The sequence below is a fragment of the Myotis yumanensis genome, unplaced genomic scaffold (assembly GCF_028538775.1).
Source record: "Myotis yumanensis isolate MYYU_CA2020_CCGP unplaced genomic scaffold, mMyoYum1.0.hap1 SCAF_3, whole genome shotgun sequence".
Lineage (NCBI taxonomy): Eukaryota > Metazoa > Chordata > Mammalia > Chiroptera > Vespertilionidae > Myotis > Myotis yumanensis.
This window is the reverse complement of record NW_027223754.1, coordinates 185149452-185167906: the sequence shown is the minus strand read 5'-3', so window position 1 is coordinate 185167906 and position 18455 is coordinate 185149452. Positions and strand designations below refer to the sequence as shown.

The 18455-nt window shown below is 37.2% G+C and overlaps 1 protein-coding gene across 1 annotated transcript in view; it reads left to right on the top strand.

The window, feature by feature from the left end:
- The window catches only part of PIK3C2G (phosphatidylinositol-4-phosphate 3-kinase catalytic subunit type 2 gamma), a 293693-nt gene that overhangs the window by 209478 nt on the left and 65760 nt on the right, over nt 1–18455 (top strand). Inside the window, exons 24-25 of the mRNA XM_070410626.1 lie at nt 85–254; nt 12286–12442. Coding sequence (XP_070266727.1) covers nt 85–254; nt 12286–12442 — 327 coding nt within the window. The remainder of the gene's footprint in view (nt 1–84; nt 255–12285; nt 12443–18455) is intronic.

The following is an 18455-nucleotide window of genomic DNA, read 5'->3' as shown; positions in this document are numbered from 1 at the left end:
TTTTTACCATTAACTCTGATGTGAATGCATTTGCTCATTTTTATGTGTGTGCTATTCTTGTATTATTGTTTTTCAATTTATTAGGCCTTGAGCAACTTTTTCTATTCCTGTGCTGGCTGGTGTGTGGTAACGTTCATCCTGGGAGTCTGTGACCGTCACAACGACAATATCATGCTGACGAAGTCAGGCCACATGTTTCATATTGACTTTGGAAAAATTTTAGGTCATGCGCAAACATTTGGAGGGATAAAGAGGTCAGTGCACAAATAATTTTTATTACAGTAATTAAGTAATATCTTAGAGTGATATATAATGGCATAAAAATCCAGCATTTGACTTGCTCCCAATCTCTCAAAACTCTGAAGAAAACAAACAATTAAAAAATCTAACACACTAAAGGAAAATTTTTTTCAATAGATGGTTAATGGAAAAATTAGTTTCCTAAAATAGTTAGTGGACTAAATTGGTCCTCTCCTATGCGATACTAATCCTGTTCTAGTCTGAATTATCTGAAATACAATATTTTGGGGGGTTTTAATAAACCTTGAGTGGACAATGAGGCATATATTTATGGTCTCAATGCTTCTGATATATTACCCATAGCATTCACCACCCCTGGTCCACATATCATAAAACTAGCACACTTCCTCAACCCAATCAGTCTTAAATCGTTGTAAATATAGTTCGTGAGCATCTAGATCAAGAGTCTGGGGCTACAACATTAAACAAGACATATACAAAATCTGATCTCTTTCTAGTAGAGATGACAGGCATTAAACAAGTTAACATGCAAAGAAATAATATGAGGAAATAAGCTATTTAATTTTTTATTAAGACACTGAAGCAGAGAAATGGGATAGACAGTGACTGAGACAGAGATGCTGTTTTAAAAAAGCCTCTTGGAAGAGATGAGAAGCAGCTGTGTAATGAGTGGTACCTGTGGAGATCCTTGAGAAGAAAGAAAAGCAAAACTATCAACCATTAGCATTGAAATAAGCATGGCATGTTCCAGTGACAAGAAAGCCTGAGGCCTGAAGGTGAGATAGAGAGGGGCAGGCAGTAGGAGGTAAAGGTGAGGAGTCTGGTGGAGGCCAAAACAAGTAGGCCACTGAAGACATGGTATGGAGGTTGGCTTTTATTTTAAGTCCAGGGGACCAGTTAGGAGGCTATTGCAATAGTTAAGGCAAGACCTCAATGGTAAAAAGTGATGCAAACTGACAGATTTAGGATATATTTTTAGAATGAGCCACAGAACCTGCTAATTGTTTGGGCTGAGGTGGAGGCCCAGTGGGTTAGAAGAAGAAAAGAAAATGTTCTAGATTGACTCCTGGGTTTTTGGTTTTAGCAAATAATTATATCATTTACTAAGAAGGAAAAAGCTGTTGGTTGAATAGATTATTTTTAATCTTACTTAAGCTGAAGTCAAGGAAACCAGAAGCATAAGGCCAATGTCCCTTGCTTTAAAAAGGATACTTCATATAAAAGTAGAAATGGGATCAAACCATTCCAAAGACTAACCAGTCACCTAGCTAAAACAGCTCCTCCATAGAAAAAATAATAATGTCTCCTACAATATAATGTGATGAACTTTCTCCAGATGGCCATACTTTGGTATTAAAATGCCAACATAAACTACCTAAGATGGATCTTTGAGAATAAAATTGATTTCTTGCTGGACTATTGCCTTTTCATACTCATGCTTACATCACCATTTCAGAACATCTCACACTAACCATCTGTGTGACTCTGTTTAGGAAAGGTTTGCAAACATCAGGCTCTTCTCATGAGTCAGCCCAGCAACACTCTCATTTGGACTCCTTGCCCAGGTGTCCCTGAACCATTCCTCTAAATTCCATTTTCCAGAAATCTGGAAAGCCCATCTTCATGCTTAGACCAAATCTGAGGCTCCTATAGACTTTCTAACTTTGAAGAAAGAAAGAAATCAAATGTCAGTAATGAATATAAAGGTTTTCACATCCTGTATGTAAACAAGCAATCCTTCCTTATTGGTTTTCATTATGGGATTTAATTATGGGATTAGATAAATGATTCTGGGAACATTTGGCTAATCCCTATAATGAAAATACTGACAAATTTCACCAGCTTTCTGAAACATAATAGTTTTTCTTCTAAAGTATTGCTTAATTATTATCTTCATTGCTCTATTTTCTCTCACAAAGATTCAAATTAAAGTGGTTCAATTATGCATACACAATTTTTCACTCAAATTTCCACTGTAACAATGATTTCTATATAGTCATTTTTCATTGCCTAAAAGATACTCTTGTAATAAATTCTAAAGTTCAGCTCAGTTTTTTGATAACTCTCTTTTAGAGGAAAAATTAAGAAAGGTCTTTATTGGTGATGTTCATTGCTCTCCTAACTCATTGAGTCATACTTTTTAGTCTTTCAGAGTATATTTCCATATTCTATATCATCTTTCACTTTCTCAATACTAAACTTGATGAAGTATTTCTTATAGCTTTCTTTTTAGATACTTTTAGAGAGTGTATGAGCAGTGGTTAAGGTCAGGTACCCCGGAGGTAGATTGTGCGGTGTGTTTTTTAATCTGTTACTAACATGTGCCAATGATATGACCTGAACAAATGGCTTCTCTGGGCCTCAGCTTAGCCATCTATAAACAGATTGTTTTGAACATTAAATTAATTGATATGTGTACAGAGCTTAGGAGAGTGCCTAGCATTGAGGGGTCTATACATGTTTATTGTAATTAATTATAACTAAGTATTCCAAATGAAGTGACAAGAAAAGAGAATGCATCTCTAGATGACAATTATTTCTTTCATTTTAAATTATCAAAATATATTTTGGTGCTTTTAAAAAATTTTTTATTGTTGAAAGCATTACATGTGTCCCTTTTTTCTCCCATTGACCCCTATAGCCCACTCCCTTTTGAAAGTGTGTGCTTTGAAAGTCAAAAATTGAACTATTAGTCCTTTAAGTTCTCTGACTTTGAGGCTTGTTGACTGACAGACTGGATTGTACTATCTGTCAGGTTTAGTTAGATTGTAACGTATTTCACCAAATCATGCTTGACTTCAGAAATAACTTTAGACATAAGCAGAGATGTGCTGGACCAGCTTCCAAGAGCTTATTGTGTCTATTACTTCTCAACTCCACATTCAATGACATCACATTGGTAGACTAAAATCAGCCATAGTGGGAATGTATACATGATGAAAATTGGCAAATGTTAGAATTCACAGCTTTTTTCTATAAAAAAGTGAACTAGTTATTAAATATATACCACCACACATCATCCATTTAAAACATGAAAAAATCATTCCAGAACTCAACAAAATAAAATGCAAACTCTGTTCTTTTCTTGTTAAATTATTTCTAGCCAGGATGGTCTAAATATTATATAGCTGTCTTCTTACAACATGGTTTATATTCTTTTCAACTATTTATGATCATTTTGACATTATCTTCAATGGTTAATTACTTCTGATTTAAAGATTTTTGATGTTTTCTAATTTAAGTATTAAAATGTTTATATTCTAAATATTCTCAATTTAAAACCATCTTTGGAAAACAAAACTCCCTTAGCAGATTAAAATATTAATTTTTGTCTTGCTCTAATCATCCTGGTTTGGTGCAATATTCATAGTAATCCAAATGCTATACAAGTATTAATGATCTTCCACATGCTTTCATTACTATCTTAGTTTTCTCTGAAATTCTCTAAGTCGGACTTAGCCAGTTTGTCTCAGTGGAGAGAGTGTCGGCCTGTGGACCAAAGGGTCCTGGGTTTGATTCTGGTCCAGGGCACATCTCAGTTGCAGGCTCCTCCCCGACCCGGGCCCTGGCCTGGTGATGTGTTTCTCTCACATCGATGTTTATCTCTGTCTTTCCCTCTCTCTTCCACTCTCCCTAAAAAAAGTCAATGGAAAAATATCCTCAGGTGAGGATTAAAAAATAAAGAAAAAAATTCTATGAGTCTTACTGGTTTGTTATTCACACAATTGTTTGATAAGAAGCATTGCAATTCTTTTTACTCAAAGAAGGACTCATCTAAATTTTCTAGAAGAAACATACACCTTCTAATAACTCTTCAACTGTGAGTGTCTTAAATGCATCTTTGTATCTTAAGCACCTAGCTAGCATCTGACACTTAACAGAGGCTCAATCTTGGTTGATGGCTACAAAAATGCCATAAACTTTATTTCTTTTGACCTGAAAAGTATAATTTTTCTAAAGACAAAATTATTAATAACTTGGCATATTCTGTTTTATGACTGGAAACTTACCAAGGGATTTTTACATAGTGGTCAACTCTACATTTGGGAGTCTGTGGGTCAAGACACAAACTTTGAGACACTCTACCTCACACCATGAGGATGGCTACTATCAAACAACAGGAAACAAGTGTCAGCAAGAATGTAGATATAGTGACACGCTTTTGCAATGTTAGTGGGACTATAAAATGCTAGTGCTGCTGTAGAAAATAGTATCTCTATTCCTTAAAAAAATAAAAATAGAATTACCATATGTTCCAGCAATTTCATTTCTGCATATATATCCCAAAGAATTAAAAGCAAGGATTAAAACAGTATTTATACATCCAAGTTCTTAGCATCATTATTCACAATAACTAAAATGTAGAAGCAACCCAAGTGTCCAACAACAGATGAATGAGTGAGCAGCATGTGTTATATACATACAACAGTATATTATTCAGCCTTAAAAGAAGAAAATTTTAATGCATACTACAACATGGATAAATCTTAAGGACATTATGCTAAACAAAATAAGGTCAGTCACAAAAAGGAGAATACTGCATACTTTCACTTATAGAAGCTACTTAGAGTAGTCAGAATCATAGAGATAGAAAGTTAAATGGTGGTGGCCAGGAGTTAAGAGAAAAGAAAAATGAGGAGTTATTGTTCAATGAGTATAGAGTTTCAGTTTTATAAGATGAAAAGAATTGTGGAGATGGCTGGCAGTAATGGTTGATTCCACTGAACTGTACACTTACAAATGGTTAAGATGGTAAATTTTATGTTATATTTTTTTCTACAACAATGAAATAATTTTTTTAAAATGGCATATTATAAGTATCACAAAGGCTCTGCTGATCACAAAGTCAGTTCTAGGCCAACTCCTCCTAGCATTTGAATAGGGCTTTGGGTTTTCAGAGTGCTCTCACATAGACTATTTCAAGAAATAAAAGTTGTCATTGCCATTTACTTCCTATTATTTATTCCTCTTCTACTTCACCTCATTATTCCACTATGTTTTATCACCTGGATTCTTTTGAGTAATTTTCTTTATATCCATCTGCCCCTTCTCATTAGAAATAAAAAACAAAACAAAATGAATAAATAAAATCAACAGTTTCTCTAGTTGAAAAAAAAATTTTATTCAAAGGGAGACTTGTAGGTTTTCAGATGAAGAGTTGGGGATGATTGAGAAAGGAAGAAAGTTTTGTGAGAGAAAGGAAATAAAATGAAAGAAATGATAGAGGGAGGGAGAGAACAACTTAGATAATAGTATAAAGCCTGCCTTCTTGCCTATGCCCCATGGTGAACAAAGTTTGCTTAACATGGAAGGCTCAAGTGCTGACTCCTGAGTTGGTCTAAGATACAATGTGCCTGTCAGTATTAGCATTTCATAGCCCTGAGTCTGAATCTAGTGATTAAAGAAAGACTGCAAATGTCTTCTGAGCAAGAGTCTAGTACAGTGGGGCCTTGACTTACGACTTTAATTCGTTCTGTGACGAAGCTCATAACTCAAATTACTCGTATGTCAAATCAAAAAGTGAACGAGTGAGACACGTGATGCTGGGCTGATGTTGTGGCGTTCACTGTGACGTTCGCTGCGCCAACTAGCGGTGGGGTGTCTGAAGCTGGCTCGTAACCCGATATTAGCTCACAACTCAAATAAAAAAATTGGCCAAGAGACAGCTTATATCTTGAAAAACTCATTAGTCAGGACACTTGTAAGTCAAGACCCCACTGTATAGTAGTTAAGAACTTCATCTGGTGTTCAACTGAAGAAAGAGTACCTGATCCTATGCCAGGGGAAAAACTCCTGGTGTTAAACTTGTAAAAGATAAAATGTCCATTTCAAGTTTGATACATAAATTTTGATCGTGCACATGGTAAATTTTGGGGGTGATTTAAATGTCTCAGAGGTAACCTGGGACTATTCTTGATTTTACCTCCATCCTAGAACCTAAAGTGTGATACCATAATCCAATTTTACCCAAGCATTATAGTTTTGATAACTTTTTCTTCATACCCATGTTAACTTCTATTCCAAACAGTTGCTGAAATTCCCTTGAAAGCATAACTGTACATTTTCCCTTGAGTTCAAGCTCAAGGGGGGAAATCATGGGAATTTGGAGGAGCTGACCAGTCTCTTCCTGTCCTCATAAAGTCCTGATCTACTATAAACTCACACCCAAAATATCTGACTTAGGAAAGTAGGACTAATAATTTTGAAGAGGTAGCTGTTTTAATTCCCGTTTCAAATAAGGGAGATGGTGTATCTGAGGCTACAAGAAACTCACATCATGATCTTATGTTACTCAGCAGTTAAAGATGAGTGACCTCCCAGAGTCTAACTTAGGACTCACAGTGCACTTATAAAAGAGGCTAGACTTTGGGGGAAAAACATGTTTTAGGTATAAGATATTATTTGTGAGGATTTCTTCAGTTAATAATTGCCAAAAGCTTGGAGATCTCACAGTGTCACAAGTTGTTTCTGTAATAGTACATGAACCCTTATGTTCTCATTATATTGCACCTATGAGGCTTCCTGTGTTGTCTAATTACAAGTCTCTATCCTATCCAATAGAGATTCCAAATTGCCTTCTCAATTAACTCATGGATATTAAAAAGGAGACTTGTGTTGGACAGCAAAATGTGCTCTCTGAAATGTAGGTCATTTGTGACATCAAGAAAAGTGTATACTTAAACATTTCTCAAAGTACTCTCTAGTCATTTATTTGTACTCTAATTTCACCAACCACTATGATGAGAGTCTGCAAGTTTTAGAAATTTTAAAACAAGATAATATAATATTACTATGATATTTCCAGGGGACAATAATATATGAATTTTATGAAATAAATAGTAATTTCAGTAATAAAATGTACCTCATTACTGAACTATACCCCATTTTGGTTCCAGGTATGAATACATGTTCAAACACTCAAATCTTTCAAACCTGGGACTAAAATTTGTGTACATACATTTACAGACTTTATTAGTTACTCAAGTAAATGCTGGATGAACTGTCTTACAAAAGGAAGAGATAAGTATGTTTACAGAGCCCAGAAGACTGATTCTACTGTCACAAATTCTTGATAGAGTTGTCTGCCTTACTATGCCACTCTCCATATCACCAATATTGAAATATGTAGCTCTTCTCAAATTGCTGTGGATTATCACTAGGAGAGATGAAAGAAAGTTCTCCTTAGATGGTGCTATATCATCCAGGGTGGGGAACCAGATTCTAAAGGAAATAGTCAAAATTACCACTTAAATCATCATAATTACTTGAAATGCATTAGTTTCATTAATCCCCAGAGGAACTCTGAAGTAACTACTGTTATTTTCTCTAATTCACAAATCAAGAACTAACTTAGTTGTTATAACTTGTCCAGAGTATTGGGCAGTAGCTTGTATGACCCTTGGGAAGATGTCATGTAGGAGACTGATATTCCCATTTCTCAATAATCCCAACACATCCTGTTTTCTCTCCAGCATTGGCACAAAATGGCTGCTTCTTTAGTTAGTTCCAGATGACATAGTGGTCCTGAATTTATGGCCATGGTATATAGTAAATTCAAATCTTTAACAACTGCAATCCAATATGTTGTAAGATGATTGTACTGTGAGAGGCATTCAAAACCTAAGCCCAAGTGTTAAAGTAGCAGAGCCATTTTCTCATCCATGGGCAATATACTTGGTTATGTGTGAAAAGGCAGACATAATTGCTTACTCTCTCTTAATTTTTTAAACTATATTTTTTATTGATTTTAGAGAGGAAGGGAGAGGAAGAGAGAGATAGAAACATCAATGATGAAAGAGAATCATTGTTTGGCTGCCTCCTACAAGCCCCGCTACTGGGGATCAAGCCCACAACCCCGGCATGTGCCCTTGACCAGAATCAAACCCGAGGCCTTTTTTTCTTACCTTTAACAAATGTAAAATCTTAATAATAATGATCTTGGTATTCTTGTGACTTTATATAAAGGGATGATATCTACAGTATGGTTAAAATGGAAGTTTATGCATAAGTAATAACAAACAACAAATTATTAACTGTCCTGATATTTCCCATATCAATTTATTTACCTCCTTAATAAGTAGTATTTTTAATAGAATACTAAATTTCCACAAAACATGTATATTTTAAAACTACTACTCATTTCTCACCAATATTGGAAATATATAAAATACTCTCAGCAATTTTACAGAATAGTGATTTCAACAAAAGATTGATCATGTTAATAAAAAGATTAACTTTGACAACAAAATGGCAAAACCATAACAAATAAGTTTGTTCACATGCCCTTCCCACATAAATGTTAAATTATCACAAACTCTTCACTGCACAAATTTTTCTGCACTGGACCTCTAGTCTACACTAATAAAAGAGAAACATGGTAATTAGCGTACGACCGCTACCCTTTTCATTGGCTAATCAGTGAGTATATGCAAATTAACTGTCAGCCAAGATGGCGGCCGGCAGCCAGGCAGCTGGAAGCGAGCATGAGGCTTGCTTGCTGCGGACTCCAATGTTCCCCGCCTCACTTGCCAGCCTCTGAGCTACAACTCTAAGCAACTATGTACTATGTTGCAAATAAGAAGATAAACAAAACTCCAGAAACCAGCTGGACTGAAAGCCAGCCGGACTGAAACTTTGTATCAATGTTTTCAGCAGCGAGGCCTCAGAGCTAAACCTGGCCCAGAATAAAAAAAAGAAAAGAAAACAAGGAGCGGTTGGAAGCTTCAGTCACTCGCTTCTGGAAAACAGCCCTCAGCCCCTCACCCAGACTGGCCAGGCACCCCAGTGGGGACCCCCACCCTGATCCAGGATACCCTTCAGGGCAAACCAGCCGGCTCCCACCCATGCACAAGGCCTCTATCCTATATGGTAAAAGGGTAATATGCCTCCCGGCACCGGGATCAGCGGAGCAGCGAGGCTCCTGGCACTGGGATCAGCGTGACAGGGGGCAGCGCCCAAACCCCCTGATCGCCCTGCAGCTCTGTGTGTTACAGGGGGCGGGGCCACAACCTCCCTATCTGCCCTGCTCTGTTCATGAAAGGGGAAGGCGCCCCAACCCCCTGATCAGCCCTGTTCTGTGCCTGATAGGGGGAGCTCCCCAATCCCCTGATTGCCCTGAGGCTCTGTGTTTGACAGGGTGCAGCGCCCCAACCCCCTGATCGGCCCTGCTCTGTGGGTGATAGAGGGTGGCGCCCCAACCCCCCTCCACGGGCCTTGCTCTGTGTGTGACAGGTTAGAGCCATAACCTCCCCATTGGCCCTGCCCTGAGTGTGACAAGGTGCAGCGCCCCAACCTCCTTATCCGCCCTGCTCTGTGTGTGATGGGGCAGTGCCCCAACTCCCCTATTGGCCCTACTCTGTGAGTGACAAGGGGGAGCTCCTCAACCCCCTGATCGGCCCTGCTCTGTGCGTGACAGGGTACAGAGCCCCAACACCCCTGATGTGCCCTGCTCTGTGCGTGACAGGGGGCAGCGCCCCAACCCCCTGATCGGCCCTGCTCTGTGCGTGACAGGGGGTGGCGCCACAACCCCCCAATCGGCCCTACCCTGAGCGTGACTGAGGGTGGCATCGCAACCTCCCGATCCGCCCTGCTCTGTGCATGACGGGGTGGCGCCCTGACTCCCCAGTCGGCCCTGCGCTGACCCTGACCGGGGGCTGCACCTAGGGATTGGGCCTGCCCTCTGCCACCCGGGAGCAGGCCTAAGTCAGCAGGTCGTTATCTCCTGAGGGGTCCCAGACTGCGAGAGGGCACAGGCCGGGCTGGGGGACCCCCCCCCCCCAGTGCACAAATTTTTGTGCACCGGGCCTCTAGTTTCATATAAAAGAATATCAACAAAATATTGTTTGAAACATTAAGAACACAAAAAATGAAGATAAAATATTTCTTCTACACTTGAAAATCACACAGATCATTTGTGAGGAAAAAATTTGTAAGACTACTAGAGATTAAAAAGAATAGAATATATTAGCTGTAGGGCTAGATAAAAAGGTAAGGCAAAGTAAAAGAGAAATCAGCAAGGGGTAGGTTAATTACAGAAGACTTCTTATAAGAAAAAATTTTTTATCAATTATCTAAGTTATTGGATGTTTCCTAGAAGTAGGAAACAAAACAGGTAGACGGTCAAAGGTATAGAAGCAGGAACAGGTGGGTCTTGGACAAGTAATGGTTAAAACAATAATTTGAACAAATGTAGTATAGTCACAACAAAAAGTTTTTGGTGTATTCGCACAACTATAAATGAGATATTTTCTACATACGATTCAGAATTCAGTAATTGTATAGACTGTAAGAGATTAAATAGTTTCCAATCTTCTTGCAACAGCCGATTTATTTCTCAGATTCATAAGTACTGCTTAAACTTGAGATATGAACTCTAGTACATGGATTCTGCAATCTGGGATTAGGTTCGCATTTGAGTAGACTGATAAACCAATTCCCAGCTATGACTCCTACAGTCTGTAGAAATGGGGTAGGGTTTTATTTCACCTGTGAGGTTTCTTTCCATTTATAGAAAAACTTTAGTCTAATTTTTTTATTTTAAAAATTGCTCAGAAGTTAGCCATGTAACATGGTTGAGCATTAACCTATGAACCAGGATTTAATTCCTGGTCGGGCACATGCCTGGGTTGCAGACTCTATTCCCAGTGGAGGGCATACAGGAGGCAGCTGATGGATGATTCTTTCTTATCATTGATGTTTCTACCTCTCTCTTCCTCTCTGAAATCAATAAAAATATATTTAAAAAAAAAGAAGTTAGCCATGTAAATCATATAGGAATGATACAAGATTTATATTGTTGAGTACACTGAAAATTTAGACTATGATATTTAAACACAGCTAAAATTATGTTCTTCATTATTATTATTAGTTTGCATTTCTCTAACTTGGATATTTCTTTTGTATTTGACTTGCACTATGGTGTTTCTTCATCCGATTTATAATGTTGGTTGCCATGAAAGAAGGAAATGTGTTATCACACAAATTTGAACATAACTACAAGAACTTTCCAAGAAAAATCAATTTAGTGAAACATTTTTCTCTATTGAAGAGAAAAGCAAAAAGTAATTCAGGAAGTTGTAATTTTAAAATTATTTCAAAAATTCCATTCAATAACCCTTAGTTAGGCCAAATCAGCATAAAAATTTTTTTGTGTTTTTCTTATTCAGTGAGTGAGGCTTAATCACAGAGAGGTTTCCAATCTTGTCTTTGGTAGTTTCTATTAGAAGTGCTAACCCTTCATCTCAGGTTTCTTGTGTCTCAAATAACATGAAAAAAAAAAAAAGACAAAACATTAAGGGAACCATCTCTCTGGTCCTTTGCTCAAAACATCATTAAGGGAACCATCTCTCTGGTCCTTTGCTTACTTTTTTTCCAACCATGGGACTATAGGGAGCGTTATTACTTATATACCAACATGGTCAGCTTATATTTCCTTCTTTCTGATAAGTAATTTTATTGGGCCAAGTGTGAAATGAAATATGGCTAAGTCTTTTTTTCCTTATTAAGCATATGATAGTGAATTACTGATATCTGCTTTTTTCATAGACTGCCTTCTGAAAGAACTTGTCATTACATATTTCAGCTTTTACCTAAAACTCTTTCCTAAAGGGTCAGCATATTTTCAAAGAAAAAAAAACAAAAACGAAAAAAAAAACATGATCTTTCTGATCATTTCAAAATTTAGTAGTAAATGTATTTTCTGAAAATCATCTTCATTATTAATTTGTCCTTACATTAATTTTAATGGATAGTATTCCCATCGCATATAACTTGGAATTAAACATTTGAGACAATATGGGTTGACATTGTAAAATAACTTGTCCTTCCCTCCCTGTTGCAGGCCTGCTATATTATCCAAAGTCTGCAACTAGTTTCTCCAGTTGTCCCACAATGAATGAGGTTCATCCATTAGAACAGAGAGAAAATAACTAAAAAAAATTAATGGAAATAAGTTGTTGTAACTGTCTAATTTAATCCTACAAACCACTTCTCCTGCTTAAGGTTGCTATTGTTTTTGGTTTATAGGGACCGAGCCCCTTTTATTTTTACTTCAGAGATGGAATACTTTATTACAGAGGGTGGAAAAAACCCACAGCATTTCCAAGATTTTGTGGAGCTTTGCTGTCGAGCTTATAATATTGTCAGGAGGCACAGTCAACTACTCTTGAACCTCCTAGAAATGGTAAGTCCCTTGTGGCAATAACAAAAATAATAAGTTTCATTTATGTCTGTCTTTGGGAAGTCCATTTTTGCTAATAGCTTGGAGTTCCCCAAAGAGCTATTCAAAATAGAAAGAAATGAACAAACTAAAACTACCATTGTATAGCTTATAAACACATTTCTTAATAAGTCATTACAATAGTTCACAGTTGTTGTTGCAAACATTTCTATTCAATAATATTGATATAATCAGGGGTTATCTCAGTATATTTTTATTAAATCAAGGACAGTAATTTAGAATATTGTATCAGTTGTATTGTTTTCAGATTTTTTTCTAAAGTGCTTTTAAAAACTATCACATTCACACATTACGGCAATCCAATGATGTAAACGAGGCAAGGATTTTTCCTGGCTCTCTCCTAATCACTGCCTTTGATCACTAACCCATTTTTCAGATTAGAAAGTGAGGGTCAAAAATGTGGGGTGACTTGCTAGCAATTCAACTAGAGCATGCTACATTTAGTAGTATATATTGGGTCTGCTGAATCATGGTCCTATATGCTCTCTGCTGATCAAAGGGGAAAATTTAATGTTGCATTCCACTATCCAATACAAAGAGATGATGATCATGTATGCAGGGTGAGAGGGGAGAGATCTATTAAAATATCTTCTTGGAAAGGAATGTAGTATGATGTTCGGAGTCAGTGAGATTATCAAAAAATAGAGGCCCGGTGCATGAAATTCATACACTGGGCAGTGGGGAGGGGTCCCTCAGCCTGGCCTTCACCCTCTTGCAGTCCAGGACCCCTCGCTCCTTACTGCCCTCCTGCTTGCTGCTCCTTACCACTCAGCTTGCTGCTCCTTAGTGCTGCCACAGAGGTGGGAGAGGCTCCTGCCACCACTGCCACTGCCCTCGCCAGCCAGCCGTGAGCCTGGTTTCTGGCTGAGCGGCGCTCCCCCTGTGGGAGCGCACTGACCACCAGGGGGCAGCTCCTGCATTGAGCATCTGTTCCCTGGTGGTCAGTGTGCATCATAGTGACTGGTCATTCTGGTTATTCCGCCATAACGGTCACTTAGGCTTTTATTATATAGATAACTGGTTTAGTCCAACTGCTTGAGTGTGAACCCATGAACCAGGAGTTCCCCTGTTTGATTCTCATACGGGGCACATGCCCAGGTTGCTAGCTCCATCTCCAGTTGGGGGTGTGCTGGAGGCAGCCAATCAAGGTTTCTCATTGATGTTTCTATCTCTTTATCCCTCTCCCTTCCTCTCTCTCTAAAATCAATTTTTTAAAAAAACATGTTAAAACAAAAACTGGTTTAGAGGCTTCAGTTGACAATAATTGTACCTGATGTTATTAAAAGCAAAAACTTGGTAACCAGGTCTTCCTGTGTTTGAATTCTAGTTTGGCATTTTACTGGCTACATTCTTCAGAGTATATTACTTAACTTCGGTAAAACTCTGTTTTTCCATCTATTACTGAAGATAATAGCATCTACCTTTTAGATGTAGGATTGATGAATGCACACCTAATAGCAAATGCTTTGCATGAACACCATGCTAAGATCTTTATCTGTATTAATTGATTACATTTCATAATAACCCTAATAGATAATTAATATAAAGCATTTAGCACAGCATCTGCCATATAGTAGGGTTCAGTTAATTTATTATACTAGAGCCTTGTTAACCTATAAGAGTACTATCCAATACAGCATCTTCTAGTCACATGTGGTTATTTAAATTTAATTTGTATTGAATAAATTTTAAATTCAGCTTCTTAGTCTCACTAGCCACATTTCAAGTGCTCAATAGCACTCTAGTGGACACACATAGTTAGTAGTACCACATTGAACAGCACAGCTATAAAACATTCCCATCACTGCAGAAAAGTTGTTAGGTAATACTGAACAAATGTTGACCTTATTGTAATGAATATTTTATGTGGATCCTTGTTTTAACTTTAAAATAACATATGTACCTTACTTCTCTTTTCTGTCTTGAAAAATGAGAATTTCTAAAAATATTATAAACATGTAGCCCTTCAAACAGACATTGGTTCCTTCATATGTAAATTGGATGTATAAGGTTCTGTCCATCTCCAGAATCTTCAAGTTGGCTTTCCAATAGTAATCAGTGACTCATAGGAGTAGGTTTGTATTTTATCTCCCGATTCTATTAGGCCATATTGTAATCATGAGATGCCTTATGGTTCATAATCTGTGTTTATACCACAAAGGAAATTATAGAATGACTGAATCTGTGACCTTGACTCCACTTACATAAAAAATATTCAGGTAGGATCTACTCTAATATCTACCTGGGCTCTGACAGGCTCTAACTCATGAATCCATGGGCTCTTGAGTATTTACTATATGCCAGAAATTGGGGAGGATACATTATCATATGAAACCCAGTTAGACTTAAAATTTTCAATTTATTAAGGAAGATAAAGTTCATGTACTTTATCTTTTCTAAATGTAACTGAACTTTTCTAAATGTCCATAATGCTGTAAATAACTACATACAAGAGTAAGTAGCATACTAACTACTACTTGAACCAGTCACAGACATTTCAAATTAAACCCAAAGCAGAAAAGCACAAATAGAGTTTACGCTGTTTCTCAGGAGACACTAAAATTATGCTGAATGATAATAAGTGAGCACGCTAATGTGAAAGAACGGCTTTTTGAAAAAAATCGATTCAGAAAACTATCAGTGAACTTTTTTCTCTTATTTAGTAAGCTTTTCTGCCTACCTAAAAAGAAAACTGCTAGCATGAGTCATAATACATTAAATAATCATTAAATTATAGAGTTAATATAATCTTATTTCATTTAAAATGTAGATGTATGTTATTTTAACCAAGTATTTTTAAAATTCTCATAATATACTATTAAAATCAGATGTTGAAGGTTTCTGGTATACAATATATCCAAGAAAATCTCTCCATGTTTTATTTACTCAAGTCTTGACTTTGAGACTAAGGAAGAAAATTTGCAGTGAAAAATAGTAATTCAGATTAAGCATATAATCTTAGATTTAGGCTGTCACAGTAATTGAAACAGAGATCAGAGGCAATGTGAACCAATTAGACCAATGAACAAATATATATATATATATATATATATATATATATATAGCAACAGTGTGTTATTCCCTCTGCTCTGGTCATTTACCTCTCAATTTTCTTCTTTTCAGGTTTCACATGGCATTCTGTATATACTCAAAGCATTAGTAAAGGTTTCAGGACCACACTTGCCATACTATAGCTTCTTATAATAAAAACTAAATTTAAATTTATGAAAGATTATTTTCTACCTATGTGGGTAATCTACAGTTCCTTCAATTCTCTCTCAAACTGACTCTTGATGTGTAAACTTCTCTAAAAAGAACTCATTGGACCACACTATGACACAGATATAATTTGAGAAATACTTGATATGAGTCATAAATTCTACCTTCCATGAATGATCAATAGCCAGAACTATGAACACAAGCATGTGGTAAGTCCACTATAGAGTTAATGGCTCATACTTGATAGGAAGCAACATGTTTCCAGATATCCACAGTCCTTCATATTTACTCCTGAGAAAATTGGGGGAAAAATAATCCATGAAATCTCCATCTTGCTGAAAAGCACAACATCTGCAGGAGACTCAAGAGTGTCGCTGGCTGAATTCACTAACATAAAATCCTGTATTTCATCAGCTTTCCTCTCATTAAAAAATCAATACCAGCTATTTGGAAGGTTCCCAAAGAACATAGGGACCATTCACCCATTTTAAGATGTTTTTCACACTCATTATTATGTCAGATATTTCCCAGCAGAAATCTTTCTGACTTCTCTTTGTGGTGGTAAGACTGCTGGCTTCCTAAAGCACAGCTATCAAAATAGATGTGGATTTAGTAGGAGAACAGAAGTAGAAAAGTGTTTAATGTCCCTATCCTTTAAAAAGGAACTTATCTATTCATTACTTGTACTAGCCACCCTTTCCCTATCCTACAGTTGCAATTGAAGTCATTACCCTTGTAATCTATGCTAGGAGACACTTGAACTACATCTCTGAGGGTCAGAGAACAGACATGGCTAAATGGGCTCAGGGTCTGAGGCAATCCTTACTCAGATGTACAGATTCACAGCACTTGAAGACTCCTCTCTAAGGAATGGAGACCATCAACAAAGCCTAAATCAGCACTTGCTACCTTTAATCAGCTACATGACAAGGAGTGAGCTGGGGTTCTGATTTTAAGCTGGCTTCAGTTCACATTCATGTGGTGTGTGTGTGTGTGTGTGTGTGTGTGTGTGTGTGTTGGCAGAAGAAGAAGTAAGCAAAGGGTCTACTTCCCAAAGAAATGTTTGACAGAGTCCTAAGCAAGTAGGTGTAAATTCACAGTATCTATGGAAACTAGAAAGCAATTCAGATCTAGGAAAGAAGTATTTTCTCAGCAAATGGACAATCACAGTGTGATAAGGGGGAAAATTGCCTCAATAAGTACACAGATGTCTCTAGAACTCAAAGTACAGAACTGATAAGATAGAGCCTAATCTAGACTCTTGTTGCTTTTGAGAACATATCTCCCTAGGGGTGATTTTAAGCTTAGTAGTCGAATGTTGGACTTCTTATAGGTTTTCAATGCTAATAGGGTCAGGTATTTTTTATTAATTCATTCACTTATACATGCATTCATTATTTCAGACATTCATTAAGTTCTAACTATTTACGAAGCTCATGCTAGGCATAGATGATTCAACATTGAATAAAAATCCAATGCCTGTTCTCAAAGAACTTAAAATATAATATGAAAAACATATACATGAACAAAATATAGTAAAATCTTGGCATCCATAAGTACTGTGGAAGTGGTGGGACCAAGATATGATTATAGTACAAAGAAAGTAGTAATTATATCTTATTAAGAGGCTCTATGGGGCTTCAAGGATGAAGAAGCATTTATCTGAGTCTTTAGAAAGAATTTCAATAGACAAGGAGGAAGAGGAAAGAAATTCTGGCTGAAATTCTATCTAATAAAAGAGTAATTAACCATCACTCCGTGACAAATATGGTGGCACCCATAGTGGCCGGGGCGGGACACTGGTGGCATCACCCCAGCAATGCGAGCCCAGTGTCTGCGCCCCGGCCACAAGAAGGGAGGAAAGGGGAGGGGCCACCAGGGCGAGGTATGCTGGAGTCATTGCAGGCCGGGCTGAGGGACCGCCCCCCCCCCCTCCCGGTGCATGAATTTCATGCACAGGGCCTCTAGTAAAAATATAAGTACATGTGAAGGCTTAAAGAGCATGGGCATAACATGTGTTGGACAAGGAAGAAATCAAGTGTACCATCTGTGATACAGATGAAGAGCTATGTGGACAAGAAGATTGAAGTGACAGATCACAGTGAGGTTATGAAAGACATTTACAACAAGAAATGTATTTTGGACTTTAATATATAAACACCTGAGAACCTGGAAGTTTCTTTGTTTTTGATGAAGGGAATACCATCATCTAGCTTAGATTTCAGAGAGATAACTGGGAAGTTATGTAATTAGAGAGAGGGTTTGGTGAACTAGAAAAAGGCTATTCAAGTTCTCTAAGCAAATGAAGATGAGGAGCTGAACTAGGGAAGCAATTGCAATGGAAAGGCAGATGAATACAAGAGACTGTTGAGGCAGTTTTTATAGAATTAAGTGATTGGCACTGGAAATTGGGAGGAAGAAGGAATCAAAGCAAATATGAATTTTTTGTTAGTTGGACAGTGATGGAAGTAAAAATGGAGATATAAAACAGGAAGAGGAGGAAGAGTTTATAGGAGAAGAGAATTTGTTCAAATTTAATCATGGATTTGAGATGTTTGATCATCCATGAGAAGAGACATTGACAACTTTGCAGGACCCCCTAATCCATTTTCATGGTTCCAATTACTCTATACATGATACTGACTCCCAAATCTATATTTAGCGCCATATAGTTTACGCCTCATCCAGCCCTTCAAATATATCCAATCAATCACCCAGTTTTCTCAATTCTACTTAT